The sequence below is a fragment of the Pteropus medius genome, unplaced genomic scaffold (assembly GCF_902729225.1).
Source record: "Pteropus medius unplaced genomic scaffold, Ma_sr-lr_union100, whole genome shotgun sequence".
NCBI classification, from domain to species: Eukaryota; Metazoa; Chordata; class Mammalia; order Chiroptera; family Pteropodidae; genus Pteropus; species Pteropus medius.
The window spans coordinates 58,581,145-58,599,085 of NW_024344378.1; the positions used below are offsets into that span (position 1 = coordinate 58,581,145).

General features: G+C 42.2%; 1 protein-coding gene across 1 annotated transcript in view; it reads right to left on the reverse strand.

The window, feature by feature from the left end:
• Positions 1-1,299: 1,299 nt before the first annotated feature.
• FRMPD2 (FERM and PDZ domain containing 2) overlaps positions 1,300-17,941 on the reverse strand; it is a 113,376-nt gene continuing 96,734 nt past the window's right edge. The window contains exons 25-29 of the mRNA XM_039872330.1: positions 16,481-16,625; positions 14,593-14,807; positions 13,107-13,205; positions 8,309-8,652; positions 1,300-1,705 (exon numbers count right to left, since the gene is read on the reverse strand). Of these exons, the coding sequence (XP_039728264.1) occupies positions 1,405-1,705; positions 8,309-8,652; positions 13,107-13,205; positions 14,593-14,807; positions 16,481-16,625 (1,104 nt within the window). The 3' untranslated portion in view covers positions 1,300-1,404. The remainder of the gene's footprint in view (positions 1,706-8,308; positions 8,653-13,106; positions 13,206-14,592; positions 14,808-16,480; positions 16,626-17,941) is intronic.

Here is a 17,941-nt window from a genome sequence, read left to right on the forward strand (position 1 = left end):
CATTAGGCAGTCAGTTAGCTGAGTCCTAGATGGTTTAAAAGCTATTTGCTGCAGGTGACCCAGCTAGTGAGTGATGGAGCCTGAGCCCCTCCAACCACAAAACCCTGCTGTCACTACTCTTCACAGCCTCCCTCCAGGGTACTGCAGATCTCATGGGACATTTCATAATTACTAATACGCATGTTCCTTAGTTGCTTCCCTATAGGTCCCCAAAGCATTGCTGACTCTATCTTCTCTTAGCTCCCCAGCCCTGATAAGTCCTCTCCAGAAGATTCCCACACACACACATAAACCACTCTTGCATGCTCAACACTTTTATGAATCCATAATGTATCATTCCCAAGGTTGTCAGAGTATGCAACTTCCCCATAAATGGTATGCATGGTCTTCAAGTCCTCCATTAACTTGTCATCCCCTCTATTAATTTGTTGCTTCCTATTTCAGATAAAAACCAGCCCTTTTGTCATATTTGAATTTCAAATAACTATCCCACCTTATCAACTTGGCTGCCACTGTCCTCTAAGAATTCAGTTCAATCATTTGTGGCAAAAATGTAGCTGGGACACAGTGGAGTGAAAGTGAACAAGTGTGTTTCAATTATAGCTGAATCTTCATGAACCAGTGCCTCAGTAAATTTCAACGCACCTTGAAAATATGTTTATGTGAAAGTTTCTTGAACATTCAGCATTTTTTAAAATACTGGAACTACTTATGTTGTAGGTATTTTAACAGAAAGTTGAGTTGTTTAGCAACCCGTGAAGAGTTTAACCCACTTCACTCCTAGTCTGACAGTTTTTGTTACACTTACTCCTCACATGTCTTCATCGGTATGATTTGACCCCAGCCTGATGATCTAGTCTCAACTTCTAGCAGCATCTTGTGTTAATAGTTGGACTTTACCAAGAAAGAGTTTGCTGTGTTGAATGAACCACAGTGACTCAACAAGAAGGGCCACATTACATGATAACAACACTGTCCTCACAAATATATCAAGCCCATGGCCATGAAGGAGCAGATAAAACAGAAATAAGCACTTTACAAGCATCCCACCAAAAGAGAGATGCCTAGGGAAAGATGATATACCCAGCCGGTGCTGGAAGCAGCAGAGGTCAACACTGAACACATGGTCCGTGGAGTGGGAGACCTGGGTTTGAATTCTGATTCTGTCACTTATTTACTATATGACCCTGGGAAAGTCCAAAATGTCATATGTAAAACAGGAATGGTAATAACCTTATCTTATAGGGTTGTTGTTATGGACATTAAGTGCTCAGTGAAAACACTCGCCATGATGGTGTGTGACCCCCAGAGGGGATGTGAGGGGGATGCAGTGATATCCAGGACCATCAGCCAGCCAAAGTGGGCTAAAAACACAGAGCCCCACTGGAAGAACTCAGCCTGGCCTCATTCCACCCACACAAAGTGATACCCACCTGAAATGCCTTCATCTGGGTCCTCTAGGTCTTCCCATTCACTCTTGCTATCATGGGAGACTTCTAGAGGCAAAGACTCTGAGAGAGCACCCCAAGAACAGAACTGTGGCAGAGAAATGGTCCCTGAATCTGCTTCTAAACATTCTGCACAGGGTAGCTGATCTTCTGATGTACAGTTGATAGTAAGATACACTTCATCCTTCATGGTGGGAGAAGGGGCTTCGGGTGGATGGCATATGTCACTTTCCTCATCATCCCTGTCAAAATCAGGACTAGAAAATGGAAATTCATGTATCATCCAGCATTGATCAGAAATTCCTCTCCCCACCTTCCCTTGCTTTTTAGGATTTTCATCATGACACATCACAGGAGAGTCAATCAGGGTTCAAACAGTTCTTGCCGGGGACTGCTCTGAGATCAAGGGGTGAAAAGTGAATAAGGCATGACCGCTGTCTTTGAGGAGCCCCCAAATTAATGGAAAAAAGTGAGCAGTGAATAAATGTCGCAATCCAGGTAGTTAAGGGCTATGGAAGAGGCAATACAAAACATTATAGGAGCAGGAGAAGCTCCTTACCAAGCCCCCTTACCATGGGGGACTTGCCAAAGGGCATGGCATTGGAAGCAAATCTATAACCCAGTTCTAGGACTGACTTTACATGGGGAGTCAGTTAGACCTTGAGCAAGTTTATTAATTCCTCTGGAACCTCAGCTTTCTCATCTGAAAAAAAAATTGGAAGATCAAGAAACTTATAGAATGTTGGAATACTTAAATTAAATAATTCTGACATAGCCATTCATGGTTTCTGGTACAGGGTAAGGTCTCAAGAAGTAGGAGATGCCATTATTACTACTTTGATTATGATTGTGTCAACAGAAGAATTAGATGGAAAGAGCTAACGCGGGAGATTGTGAGCAACTCAAGCAGGTGAACTTCAAAGCACTTTGTGCAAATATCAGGTCCTTTTCTGAGTGCTGAAAAAGTGTCCATTCAGAGGCAGCCAGCTGGAATGACATTTATTCCCCATGTGACACAAGAGGCAGATGAACAGTGAGGCTCATTATCTGGCGATGAAGACAGAGAAACTTGAAAGTAGCCTTCTAGAGGCTACCCAAGGTCACCATGCATGCTTTTTGATTAGAAAGAGCAGTCGATGCAGACAGAAGAGTATTTCACACAGTTTCAATCATTCAGAGAAAAGTGCTCAGAAAATATCTGTCGAAAGGCTGGTTAGAGATGATGAGTAGGAAAATCTAAAAGAAATGCACACAGATTTAGCTTTATACTGAACACATGAATCTTTGTTTATCATTCTCCTTTCCCACCCCCATATCAATGGGCTGTCTTTGTTACTTGTCCCCTGACCTCTATTTCCCTTTCTAGCAATGCCTCTTTCTCTTAAAATCAGCTCTGGCACCTCTCAATAGCTAATAGCTACAAGCCCCCAAACACCCATAAAGCCTGTCTTCATCCCCAGTAGAGCCAGACTATCTGTCCCAACTTGAGTTTTGCTGTCAATAAGATTTTTTCTGCACATGAGAGCTACAGGGTGTATGTAAATATACACACATTCACATGTATATAAAAAACTATGCTACAAGGGCTAAAGAGGAACATTCACTTTAAGAAACCAGTATTTCAAAATTGTTAAGCGCTTTGAGGGAAAATTGGTTTAAAACCTTAAAGTATTTCACCAAATTGTAAAGAAACTGTTTGTTTTTTTTTTCTATAAACATAGTGAGGAAACACCACGGAAGTTTAGTTAAAGAATGGGAACTCTAACCTGTTGCCCAGGCCCATTGCATGCCCCACCCCCACACTACCCAAGCAGCAGCCTTCTTCCTCCTTCCACACCAAGAGGAAGCCAGTGGCAACACGTGCCCATCAGCCACTGCAATGTCTGACTGTCCACACCTCAACTCCTACTACCATGCTCCACTAACCTTTCTAATAACCTCCTTGATCACTAGGTTTGGTTTGGGGCTTCAGCTACTGGCCTTGCCTTGATAGAGAAACTGAGAGGCAAAGGTCAGAGAATCCTGAGGGGACTTGATGGCCTCCAGGGTGAAATCTTAGCTATCATTGCATTGCAAGTCAGGGAGAATGACTGCCTTTCTATCCACCCTCTGACATATGCCACCAGGCTGCCCTTGAGATCTGAGCTGGAGTTTGAATGTAGACATGGAGAAAGGTGAGCAAGGGAAAAAGAGGTACAAGAAGGCCTGTGAGAGCCCCAAGACACAGCCTATTTCATGGAAGGGGCAAGACTTGGAGAAGTTAATAAGGATGGTGGCATTGCTTTAGAGCAAGACTAGGTGTTTTGGCAGGTGGACAAGCTGAGTAAAGAGGGCTCAAAGCCAGCTCAGGGCATCTGGAGATAATGTAGCAAGTCTCCCATCTAGAGACTAAGAGGACCAGGTTCCTTGGAGCTCTCTATTGTCCTCCACATACATTTAAGGATCTCGTTCCCTCCCTACCAAGCTGTCTGACAAAAGGAGCCTTTTACAGACACGTGATATCTGGGGAGAATCTGGAGACCCCTTGGTCACCCTGTCCAACCACTTTCCCTACACAAGCTGGCAGGGCCCTAGAATAAGACCTGCCCCCAAATCCTGCAACTTTTCAGTGACTGCTTTTAAGGAAAATAATCCCAATACAGCTCTGAGGTCATTGAAAACATGGTGAAGCCTTTACTTGTTACAGGGTGTTTACTGAGAGTGGAAAAACACCAGGCCCAACTTTCCTGGACAGCTGTCCTTTAGAGACTTAGGCCACTAAAATCATGTCTACCTTCCAGGAAGATAAGTCAAATGAGTAGACAGCATTTAAGGCCTGGAATACTAAGGTATTGAATTGCCCTCCTTACTGTGGTTAAAACTGCAAAAAGGTCAGTTTTTGTGTCTTCATATGAGGATCAGCCCTCTCTAGTTCTCCAGCACCAGGTCCCACCCAATGTCCCTGTTAGCCCTGGTTATTGCAGTGGGCAGCTCAGGGCCAATGCTCCTGCCATCCCTGAGTTAAGCATTTAACAGGTGGGGTTTGCAGTGTCTCTAAGACATCAAGTGGAAAAGTCCAGTGGACTACTGGGTTTGAAGCTCACATGATGATCCTGAGCTGGAGATCAATATTTAGGAGTCATTAGAGTGGTGTGCCCGGTTAGGTGTGTATGGGATGGATGCTCTCCCCGGGAGCCTGCAAGTGTGTAGAGAGAACCCTGCCAAAGGCAGCACCCAAGCCCCAGCCTGTCACAGGCTCTCCTCTGCTGTGTTAGACTACTGCTACTCTTGCCCACACATCTGCTTCACTCACTCCTTTCAGTCACACTCTGACTCCAGAGCAGGCCTTCACAGGTGTCCTCTGTGTCCTTCCATCTGATCAACGGCCTTCAGCTGGCAGCCTCATTCATCCTTAAGCCAGTTGCTCTGATGTCACACCTGGTACCACATAGAACTTTAGGCTCCTAATCATTGTTGTTTGCTATTCCAGGAACAGTGCCCTCCTTCCCTAGAAGGCATACTGTAACTTCAGGTTCATTTCAAGGACTCTGGCTTCATTTTGCATTCTTAAATGACTATGAAAATTTCTATCATCTCTTTCACTAAATGATCATTTCTGAAACTACATGCATTTTAATTACATGAACTTAATTGTATGTGCAGTGGAGGGGGGAGAATAAGAGGGGCTTTGGGAGAGAGGGAGATAGAGAAAGATAGATAGGAAGGGAGAGGGAGAAAGATAGATAAAGATAGATTGGGGTGGGGAATAACCCGGAACATCAACTTTCCACTCAATGAGTATAAGCCCTGAAGTAGACATGAATGGGTAACTTAAATCTGCCATCCCTTCATTCCTCTAAGGCCAACATTGAAAGATAAGCATTTTGCAGACAGCCTATAAATGAAAGCCACTAGACTTCATCTGAGGTTCAACTAAAGAAAAATATATTTGCTCCCACACAGGCATAGGGGGACATCACATCTTCCAAAGTGATGTTCAAGGGTAATGTGATTTTCACCTTATTCCCTAACTTTGGAAACTAACCTTGCATAATTCCAGCCAATTACCAGTCCCCGCTCTGGCAGGCATACAATTCCACTGCTCCTCCATGAACATGCTTTATTATATCATGCTTTATAAAGATCTACTACTACAGAGTAGAGTTTCCATATATACGATGTGGTAAAATAAGAGTACACTCTGAGGTGCTAGGGTGCTGGCAGCCATATAGCTGTAGGAAGTAACCACCTGGCAGATGGCAAGTTCTGACAATTTGGGGGGAATTTCAACTGATGGACCTGTTTTTAAGCTGGAAATAACTCAATAAAGGGAAAAAAACACTGACTTGTGTTGGGTTCCTGCTGTGCATCAGGCACTGTGATAGCACTCTACATTGTTATTTCTTTGGACCTGCACAGCACCCTGTGGAATTATCGAAGTCTTCGTTTACACTTGAGAAGTCTCAAGCCCAGAGATGTCAACTCTCCAGGCACACTAGTAAGTGGAAACCTGAAACCAAGGATATATCATCAAGAAGTCCTTGCCCTTTTTGTTCTAAACTGTAGAAAGAGAGTTTGACTCACAGATATCAGAAACAAAGAGGCAGTTACCTGGGCCAGCCACCTCAGAACTGAGCTGCAGACATTCTAAGTGGGAGTGGGGAGGAGTATGCAAAAAGCCACAAGCCCATTCTGAAATTCTAATTCTGGTCCTACGCCAGAGCTTGGGGAACTGTGTTCTGTGACTACTGGGCATGAGCCATGTTTTCCTTCCTGTATGGGACAGTAACTATGTGCACAACAAATGCAAGTTAATGTCCTATTAAAAGAGAGTCCTACTTTCAGGGAGAAGAAAGGTTTCCAACTGAGAGAGAAAAAAAATCACAGTAAAAGTGAAGCCAGGAAATGTGGGGAGGCAGAACACTGCCATCACCAAGATCTCAGGAGGCAAGTGTAAAGGGGAGGAGTTGGCTGTGGAGGGAGCCAGTGCAGAGAACGGCAAGGCTGCCCACCTGTAGTTCCATGGACCACATAGGCATAGGCAATGAGCATGAGGCAGTAACCATAATGGACTGAAGATAAGAGACCCCACCAGAATGTTCTGAACAAGCTGTCAGGACTCTTGTATAACTCTAGGAAGGAGCAACTGCCTCCAAAGATGGCATGTTTTGGACATCTGGTATACTCGTGCGAGTAGGTACACTAAGCCAAATTTAATTTGATGCAGAAAAATTAAATAATGTGATATTTCTTGCAAAAAAACAGAATGACAAAAAGATAGGAGGAAATAGGTATCAGGACTTATAAGTAGAAGGTAGAGAAAGGCAGATTTCACCTTAATATAAGAAAGCATTTTTTGATCAACAACTACATGATGATAAAATGGACCCCTCAAGAGAAAGCAAATTCTTTATCCCTGGAGATTTTCAAGCTAAGCAGATCCCCTACTTCAGGGATATCACACAGCAGATTGCAACATGGGCTACAAGGTTGGATTAGATCATTTTTATATTAAAAAACTCTGAGATTCTGTGAGTCAATGAATGAAACAGTGACTACCTATACTAATAATTAATAAAAATATACTGTTATTAATAACTGATAACCATGTTAGATTAAAGACACATGGCAAGTCAAACTCCAGGCTTGTACCTAAACCCAGAGTTACTTTATCATCTAGTTCTCAGGGTTTCTCAGGGTTTCTGTCCATCACCCCAACCTATGTGGCAGCAAAACCTTTAAAAATCCAAAAGAGTGGTCCCGTGCCTACAAGGAAATACAGTTCCTTTTATGTTTCCTGCAAGATCATACTAATAATTGTCCTTGAGTAAATCTCTGTAGATTATTTCCTTTATCATTTAACCAAGTATATCAATTACTGCCTAGAATACACTTTGTTTATGCATTTTCAGACAATAAAATGAATACCGTTGATGAATGTACTTAACCACTTTGTTCTACTTTGCAGACTAGTTGGTTTTTGTTTGGCTGGTACAGTATCCTTTAAAAATTGTTTCCAAATACTTTTAGAGAACATATGTCTAGCTCTTGTTAGTCACAGATCTCATCCTGCCTAATTGCATTATGTCAGCTGCTTCATACTTCATGTCACATACCAGTTCCTATAGATCTGCCCTTGTCAGTCTTCTAAGACAATCAACAAAGAAGAGCCATTTATTCTCAATGGGTTTATATAGTGTCAAACACAAACCATTGTTCCTCATTATTTGCCTGGTTTGTGCCCATGCATTTAGCTAGCACAGACCTAGGAGCAGCATCTTACCCTTTCTCAGTATTTGTACCCTTCTCTCTGCTCCTAACAGATCTCCGTGTACCTTGGGTATCTGTAATAAATACTGTCATACTGAATCAAAAAGTATGTTTTCCATCAGGACAGGACTAAGAACTGGAGATACTTAGGGGGATGGATGGGCACAAAAATGCACACTTAAGTTAAAAATGAATATTAAAATGAATGTTTCAGTCTGGTTTTGAAAATGTAGATGTGTTTAAGCTTGTGGTGACTGTAAAGCATAATATTAGCAATAGGAATGATGATGCATACAGGAAAGTTCTTTCTTACCAGAATGTTTCAAGAGACCATGAGGGATGCAGGACAAAAGTTTGTGTTCTGCAAAGAAACTCCAAGGCCTAGGGTATTGGAGGACAACTGGGTGGCGTTTGCTTTCCCAAAAGTTCACAAACTATAGTTACAGCAGCTCCAGATCTCATGCTTCTCTTGTTTTCATCTCTCCACCTAATGCCTAGAACAGTGCTGGGCCCAGTAAGCATCTGAGCACAGTTATCAATTGTTTGATTATAACTGCTAACAATGAAATGCATACAACTTACAAAATGTCCACGAAAGTGGTGAGTCTTACCTTTCAAGTCTCCTGATATCACAAACTGAATAGCAGTTTTGCCTCACATCTTTTTCCAAACATGTAGCTGATGCTCCAGAATCGACTTCCTGGTACAGTCTGCATAAATGAGGGTGAGAATCCCCAGGACGCATCAGAGAAGTAGCCCAGGGTCTCTCTATGTCGTGGTCCCATTGTGCTTCTCTGGTGGCCTGTTGGAAGGACTCTGGCTTGAGACCCAGGCCATCCCCTGCATCTGGGGAGACACTGTCCCTCCAGCTGTCCTCTTGATCCAGGCTGGGGCTCTGCTCTGAGTCAGTGCATGTTGCCCTGGTAAATTCTTTGTCTGCCAAGAGCTCAGGTGTCTATTAAAACAAATACTAAGGATTATTAGATCCATGGTACATACTGAACAGAATATAAATATCAGTTCTTTGAAAAAATAATAAGTTTTTATTTTCATGTAATTGTAGAACAGAGCAGTTAAGAGATGGGCTCTTGGATCATCTTCCTTCTGCCAGGATTCCAGCTCCCACTGACCCTAAGCAACACATTTTACCATCTCTAAGCCCCTTAGCTTGGAGCCATTGGAAGCTCTTGGTAAATGTGTTACTTTTTTAATAAAAAATGTTTCAAAACTTAGACAATATGGAAACAGAAGTAACAATGACTCTTTACTCTACTTTCCGATAGGAAATGTATTTTTAAAGTTTCTTTATGTTCAAGATAGATAGCCCATTTTCATAGACTCATTTTCTTTCCCATCATGATGCCCTTTCCTGGGTCTCCTCCTCACTTCTCCAAACATTATTTGATTTTCTTCAACTGTTTACATTCCAATTGGGCCTGTTATGTTCTAATTTTGACGGCCTGCTATGATATGCTAATTCCATTCAATTTTCTATAGAAAAAAATCTGTATTACAGTAGAAAATTATGTATTGCCCATAGTACAACCTCTGGGTTACCTGACTCTAGCTGTATTCATTGATCTGGGCTATTTCATAACTCTGTATAAACATGTTGCTCTTTGTAATCTCTTTTGCCCTGTCTTAATATCTGCCTGTTTCCCCCATTGAATGAGTTAGATAAAATCTTTAACAAGTGTTCATTTTATATCTATATGAGAGTTGTGATTTTATCTGAAAATTATCTTTTAGCACTTCCATCCCATGACCTACAACTCTGATGCAATACAGGACATGGACTTTCAAGCCAGAAAAGGCTGAGGTGCTGTCTACACCCTCACCTATAACAGAGGTATATTTACTCTGCCTATCAGCCTAGTTGTTTCCTTACCTGTCTGATTCCATCTCCCCACAATGAGATGGAACCCCAAATATGTACTTTTTTTAATTATAAATCATAAACAGTTATCACTCTACTGATATACAATGTACATTATAAAAGGTGTACCAAAAATCAAAATTTTAAATGGATAAGACAAATAAATAAATAAATAGGAAAAGCAATTATGTTTTCTCTCTTACTCCTTGGGAGACCTCCAAATCTCATTTTTACCCACCCCTCTCCTTCCTGCTCATCATTCCCTGTACTCACTCTTCAACAATCCTTCAATATCTTCAAGGCTTCCAGTGGATGGACCTGCTGCTTTTTCACCATCATTTCCCATCCCAGCTACCAATGTTCTCACTTTCTCTTTACTCTACTAAGATTCCATGGTCTGCCCCATAAACACTCCCTTAAAAACAAAGAAAGCCCTGAGCTCCCATCTTCTTGCCCCTCTCTGCCTCCATCATATATTACTATCAGGTGCTGTATTTTAATTCCAATTCTTAATGACACTATGTATATGTGGACTTTGCACCTGCTTCTGAAACAATGACTAATGCCAAATGTATGCATGCAGATGTCAAATGGGCACTCAGGACTTCTAGATCTTTCTCTGCTTCCTTAGTGAATTCATTTCCTTTTCTCTCTACTCTCTAAATTGTTTCTCATTTTCTCTCTCTTCACGTCTCCAACAACCACCACTTCACCACCTTACCTCTTACTTCATGGTAAGAATGAACATTCAGATAAGAATCCTTCATCTCTCCATAATAAATTCCACTCACTAGCTTGCATCCCTACCCCAACATCCTCCTTCACCAGCCGCCCAATTTCTCTGCTCTTCCAATTAGTGCCTACACTCATTATTTCTGTATCTCCCCCTTTTGCCTGTACCCACTCTAACCAGGCTTCGGTCCCCATCATTTAGTCCCCAACTGAAATTGCTATAATCAGGGTCTCTAAAGCCAAAGAACAATTCTCTGTCCTCATTTCACTCTACCTCTCAGCAACATTCAACACAATTGGTCCCTTATCCTTCTTGAGAGTGTCCTTTACTTTACTTAAATGTGAAGTTCACTCTGAGCTCCATCCTTACCTGGTTTTCCTACCACCGCCCAGGCCACTTCTTCTTGGCCCCATTTGCTATCTTATTTCTTTGAACTGGACCTCTCAGTGTTGGAGTGTACCATGGCTTACTTCTCAGCCTTCTTGACTTTTTCTATACTCTTTTCCAAGGTGGTATCATCCATTTCATAGCTCTAAATGGTGTTATTTGCTGACAATTTCTAAATCTCCTTTTTCCAGCCCTGACCTCATGCCAATTCTCCACAAATAACTGCCTACTAGACATCTTCACTGGCTGATCCAAGAGCCCATCTCTTAACTGCTCTGTTCTACAATTACATGAAAATAAAAACTTATTATTTTTTCAGTTTTATATGCTATCAAGAACTATTGCTTCTTCTCCACATACCATAACTGCTCTAAGCACCTCCTAACTTGGTAAGTGGTATCGCCATTCATCCAGTTGTTCAAGCCAAACTTTGTTTTCTTCCCCCATAACCATATCTAAGCCAAAAGTAATCCTATAGGCTCTACATCTCAGATGTACTCTCAATTCAACTACTTCTTACTAACTCTTCAGCTACAACCTGAGTCCAAGCCATAATAATATCATACCTAAAAGACTGCTGCCTTACCAGCTCCAGTCCATCTCCACCAGCAATCTGAGTGATCTTTCTAAAGCATATATCAGATGAGAGTATGTTTCTGCTTAACCCCTCACCCTCCCACCACCATTCTCTCCAGTGACTTCCTGTTGCAGCCAGGATGGAATCAGCGCATTACAAAAACCTACAAGGTCCTACAAAATGTGGCCCCAACTGCCTCTACAACTTCTTCTTTCAATCTCATTATTTACTACAGTCCAGTCACCAATTGTTATCTTTTTGTCCATCAAACATCTGGGTCACTCCTATCTTAAAGCCTTTGCCTTCGCTATTCCTTCTGCCTAGAATAACCTTCTTCTAGATGTTTGTACAGCTACTTCTTTCTCATAAGTAGTTTATTTTAGTTATGAGCTTACTTATTTCTTTGATCATCAATCTGACCTCTGAAGCCACATGAATGAAAATTCTTTTCCACTTGGCCTCAGGTAGGAGGAGAGCTATAGTATGCCCTTCATACCTTACCCCGAGCCCTCCCACCAAGCTCTTCTGGCCTCTCTTGGGTAGAACTATTCTCTAGGACAGAGGACAACTTTTTCTCTGGCATTTCCTAGATATCTCAACAAAAATACATGTACAAAGCCCCTCAGCCTGATCTCTGTGTGTACGAAAATTGACCTCTCACCCAATGCAGCTCTGAGAGGCCATCTCAGCTCCAGAATTCCCTGTGGGATCAGCAGAAGCCCATTGCAGCTGTACCACATTTTTTTCCCTTCTGCCCACCCCTGTTTCCCTCACCTTCCCAGGGGTGTTCCAAGAGCCAGTCCTATAAACTTCCTGCACTCAAATCTCTGCTGCAGAGTCTGTGTCCTGGGAACTCAACAGATGACATTCTAATGGATAATTTTAAGTGCTAATTTAGTTAAGCCACAGTACCCAACTATATGGTCAAACACTAGTCTAGATGTTTCTGTGAATGATTATTTTATGTAAGAGTAATGTTTAAATCAGTAGATTTTTAATAAAGCAGATTACCCTTCATAATGTAGTGGGCCTTATCCAATCATTTGAAGGTTTTAAGAGAAAAAGATTGAAATCTCCAAGAAAGAATGAATACTGACTCCAGACTTATGCTGTAACATCAACACTTTCTGGGTTTCCAGCCTGCCAGCCTGCTCTACAGAATTAAACTGGCCAGCCGCCGCAATCACATGAACCAATTCCTTAAAATTTCTCTCTTCTCTTCTCTTCTCCTCAACTTCTCAATCTCTCTCTCTCTCTCTCACTCTCCATTTTTGTGCACTTGCTATTGGCACACATATGTACATATACACATACACATCTTATTGACTCCATTTCTCTGGAGAACTTAATATAGGCATCAGGGTAAAAACTCTGGATTTTCCTGGTTCCCATGCTCTTTTCTTTGCACTAGGCTACATGTGTCTAATTCATAATTTAGGAGGGTGAATACACATCCTATTCTCCATTTCATTCTCTGAATGGAAATTCTTACCTTTCCTCACTCTGATTTTTGTATCCCCTCTCTGATGCTTGGGCTGCCAGAAAGACTGGCTCTAGAGCTCTCATGGTCAAAATCTAAATACATAACTATCTACAGGAAGATCCAGATGTCAGGAGAAGCAGAAGAAGGGAGGGATAGGAAAAGGCATGGATAGGACTTCATGAACTTGTTACTGACCAATTGAGGTTTGGGGACTAGCTATTTTCCTGCCACAGTGAGAGAAAGTGGCATTGAACCCTACCTAAAGCAAAGGTGTTCTTCTCAGGACCCACCAGACAGGAAGAGGGGTACCAGAACATGAGGCATGTGGAGAGATCAAGGGCACTGTATCTTACCTGCCATCCCTGGTCCACCTCAGGCAGCACACCAGGCGGGGGTCGGCAAAGCAGGAGCGTGACTTCCTGTGAGGCCCCTCGCAATAAATGGAGCACCTCCTACAAGTAACCAAATTCTACAGTTAGATGTGGGCTGGAATGGCTATGGGGTCTGCTCTTCTGTGTTTCCCACTATCTCCCTAACACTGGCAACTCCACCCTACCTTGACTTGTTTCTCAGGTCCAGAGAACTTTGAAGGATATCACTATGGGCCTGACTTCCCAGACAGAGTATGGGAGTCAAGGCTGCTGGCCTGCAGCTTCAGCGAAGGTAAAGCACTGAGGTTGGGCTGAAAATGGCCAGGGTTTACCCAGGGCCTTTTCATGGCAGCATCTGTCAATACTGATACCTTTTCTTCAGAGAGACAATAATTCAAACAAGTGACTTTCCTTCTCAACCTCCCTTTCCACTCAAGCCCCTCATCTCAAGGCCACCAGTCATATAGGTGTCACACTCCAATTTCTGCAGCCTGACCCTCAGCCCTGAGCTCAGCTCAGGTCCTTGGAACCCCTCACCTATGGTTCTCAGAGAATCGTTCTTGGATCTGAAGCTGGATTAATGAAGGCATCCCCACCCAAACATACACTGTTCTGGGGATTGTCTACCCCTCCCCATGCTACCCAGAGCCCATCTCCTCCTTTATCCAGGTTGCCCTGTGCTCTGGAGGTGGGCCTGTGCAGGCTACAGTGAGGCTTCCTGTTGGGCTCACCCAATGCCGGCATGGGCAGGTATCAGAGACAAGGAGGAGAAGAAGGTTGGTGTTTGCATTCCTGCCTTCCTCCCCGTTGAGTTGTCACAGGATGACTGCACCCCCAGCTAATGTCACAGCTCATATCAGTGAGTCTGCTCCATTAAGGATAATTGTTCCTTCCCATATCCCTTTGGACTTGGGAAGGCAGTGGATAACTGTACCCCTGTTCCCTTTATTAATCTCTTTTCAAATGACTTTTCTGCCAACACCCTGACTGATATGTACATTATTTCATGGAGCTTTGTGCTATAAGTATTGAGAAGCATTTCATTCTCTTTTTTTTAACTACATTTTTATCATACACAGTGCAACCATTGCACTGCTATGCATCAAAGGCTGTAAATTTAGTAGAAAAGGGAGAAGAAGGGCAGAAAGGAACCCCATGTAGTCCCTTCAGCCTTCATACCCACCTCCCAGAATGTGAGTTAGGAGATCTTTAGCTAGCACAGAAGCCAGGGTTTTATCTTCAGTTTTATTATGAACCTAATTAGAAGCCAAGCTTAATCTAGGTCAGATATTTAAGAACAAAGATGGAAAATTAAATGTGAGAATGTTCTGCTCTCTCTGTGTGATCAAAGTCCAAGCTCCAGGTATGATTTTCAAGAGCCCAGAGTATTCCCCGTGGTGGGTGGCCCTGGAAAAAGCATGATTGACATTAGCTTGCACACAAGGCTGCATCATTCATGGCCTCTCACCTGAAAGACGAGGCCTTCTGTGGACCTTCCATTCACAGCCAGGATAATGTCACCAGCTGCAATGGCCCCATTCTCCTCAGCCGGCTGCCCTGGGAAGAGCCGCTTAATTCTCACAAGGTCATTCTTGAGGCGGCTGCAGCTCTTTCTCTCCATTTGCACAAAACTGAATCCCAAACCACTAGCATTCTTTTTCAGTTTGACTTCAAACTTAGGACCTGTATTGTGGGATGCAAATGAAACATATCCTTCAGTAGATTACAAGTAAAACTAACCAGACTCAAAATGCAAACTGTCAAGTAGATAAATCGTTTTACATAAAAAGATTTCATTTTGCTAATTTTTATGACGAGTCCATTATACATGTTACAGATCAGTATTGTCCAATATAATGTGAGCTGCAAATACAAACTACATGTGTAATTTCAGTTTTCAAATAGTTACATTTTTAAAAGCAAGAAAAAACAGGTAAAATAAATTGAATGATATATTTTATTTAACCCAATATTCTAAAATGTTACCATTTCAACTTGTAATCAATACAAAAATATATTAATGAGATATTTTACACTCATCTCATGAACTAAGTCTTTAGCAATCGAGAATGTGTTTTATCAATTCGGATTGGCCACATTTCAAGTACTTTATAGCCACATGTGACAAATAGTTATCGTCTGACAGTGCAATTATAGATAATCAACGAAGTTTATATGTAAAGATATAGTTCGTAGACATACATGATATGCCATGGAATTTAGTAAAACTTGTATCCCATATATTCCTAGTACTCCTTTATAACCACAAGCATTTTAATATACTTGGAATTAAATTTTGCATAAGTCAACTATAGAGACAATTACAACCATTTCTATGGAAATGTTTTAGCTGTCTTATTGTTTAGCCATGTAGACTAAAACAGCTGCCTCTGGGCACCCAAGATTGACATAGCCCCAAGGAACTAGGTAGTCTAGCAGCCAAAGAGGCCTCTCAGCCTCCCCTGATTTGCCTTCACCAGCTCAACTGGCAATTAGTCAATAGAGGAGCAGAGCACTGCCTTGTGAACATTGATTTGAGGCGAGAATGAAAGCATCAGAAGCTTTTAGTTTCAAGTGTGTCATATGACCAATTTCATCTTTCCCATATCTGGCCCTTTCAGTCATTTTATAGTCAGTTGCTCAAAGTTCCTCTCAACAGAGGAGCAATGGAAGAGGGCAGACTTGTTTTATGATCACATGTTCCCTTTCCACTCCATCACTCACCATGGCCACCTTGCATTCAACCTGACTGATACCTTCTGGAAAATTTCTATAAAGGGATTGAAACCTGAGTAAGCTCCAAATCATGATATCCTAAGGAAATAAACCTTTCCTAGCAGGAAACAAAATCACAGGGACGTGTAGAGAGGCAACCCATCAGAAGATGTACAACAATGTCTCTATACACTGATTAGGGTTTGCTTTTTTAAATGATACAAATAACAAGGCTAGTTTCTAAGCATCTCTCTCTCTCAACCTGTTTCATCATTTCTCAGATCTTTTGTTACAAATATCTCTGCTGGAATGTGTCACTTTGGTCGGAAAATGCATGACCCTTTCACTCCAATTTCATTCCCAAATACTTATAACAAATTTTCTAGCAGCTGATCCAAAAACTTCAGAAGGTTTGAGGGCATAATTATGCCTGGTAGTCATTTGGAACTATGCATTACTTTTCCAGAAACATATTACATGAGATTGGCTTCTACCACATCAGGAAGCCAGCCGCGTCATGACCGCCACTGCTATCTTTTGAGAACTTAGTGGAAGCCTTCTGCTTTTTCTTTTGAGTTGACAATTCAAAAGCAGCATAGGATGACATGACAATAGTAACATTCAATTCTCTCTCCTCTCACCATCTGTCACTGAGACACAGCTTGCAGGTCTGCCAGGCAAGGCTGTTGCCAAGGAAACAGCCATGCATTCATCTCCCATCCTGTTATTAACAGGACACTGCTGTGCAGTCCTGGGGCCTCTTCTCTCTAAGACCAGTCTTGCAACCTAAAAGGATGGGTGGACAAACTCACATTACACTTCATGTGGCACCCAGGAGGATCTATCTTCATTCTGCAAATGATTTTTAATTTTCTAATACTTCCAGTAGCTTCTTCATTTTTTTGAATCTCAAATCAAAATCTCCAAGCTAGCCTATTTGTGGGAAACCAGAGCCATGTTTCTGGCTGCCTGTTGGAAAAATTCTCCTGGGGTAATACATGAACTTTTATTTCAGTGTATTCAAGGCCAAATTTATCTTCTTCCCCTTACTCAACCTTACTTTCCCCTCCTCATTCTGCTGAACACACTCTTCTCCATGCATTTACCCTATCAGAACATGGAACTATTCTTCAACTAACTTCCCAGGGACAACACTTGCAATGGTCCAGCTCCCCACCTCCTGTGTTCCAAATATCCATCTGGTTTCTAAGGCTTGAATGTTCTCCATCAGAAACATCTCCCCAGTGATCCCTGTTCTTTTATTCCCTCTCTCGCCAGTTCCCAGCTGGACTGTGGTAAACTTCTTGGCTTGCTGGACCCTACCTCCTCTTCCTGCAGTACACCCTCCTCATGGCTATGCTTAGATTAATCTAAGACATAAACTGAACATGCAGCATTCTTGATTAAGACTCTCCAATGTTTCCCATCAGCTTAAGTCTCAGCTCCTAACATGGTATCTCATGCCCATGACAGTCTGTACCCCCTTTCCTTCTGGTTTGATTTCTACCCATCTTCCACACACATTCTGACTCTTGTTACCCAAAGCATGGTTCAAAGCCAGTGGCTAGACATCACTTGGATGCTTTTTAGAAATGCCAAGCTTCCACTCAGAGGACTTGGCCCTGCCAACATCCTTCTGCTGAAATTGTCATTCAGCACTAAGACCATGATCCCAGAGTGCAAATTCCTACCTGTCATTGCTGCCAGCAGGCTGGCCATGTACTTTCTGTAATCATGTTAGTTAGCACAGGTCTAAAGAACAGAGAGTACTAATAAATTATGATTCTGTTCTCAAGATATGTTAACAAAAGTTGCCAATATAAGTAAATCACTGCAAACCAGAAGACTGTTTTGGGAAAGAAGGCAAAATTTGCCAAAAGATGCCCCAAGGATCCTTTCTGTCACTGCCAATTACCAAGAGGGTGCTTCTAGATCTCTGGGGTGTAAGACACTGGGGCAAGTAAAGGCCTCCACCCTCAGGCAGGGGACAGAATACAGAGTAGTAACACCCCAATGCTGCCTGGGCACTGCACAAAATAAAGAGTACATAGTGGATAAATGCCTCCAGCTCTTGATGTCTTGAATTTCTACCTTATTATAAT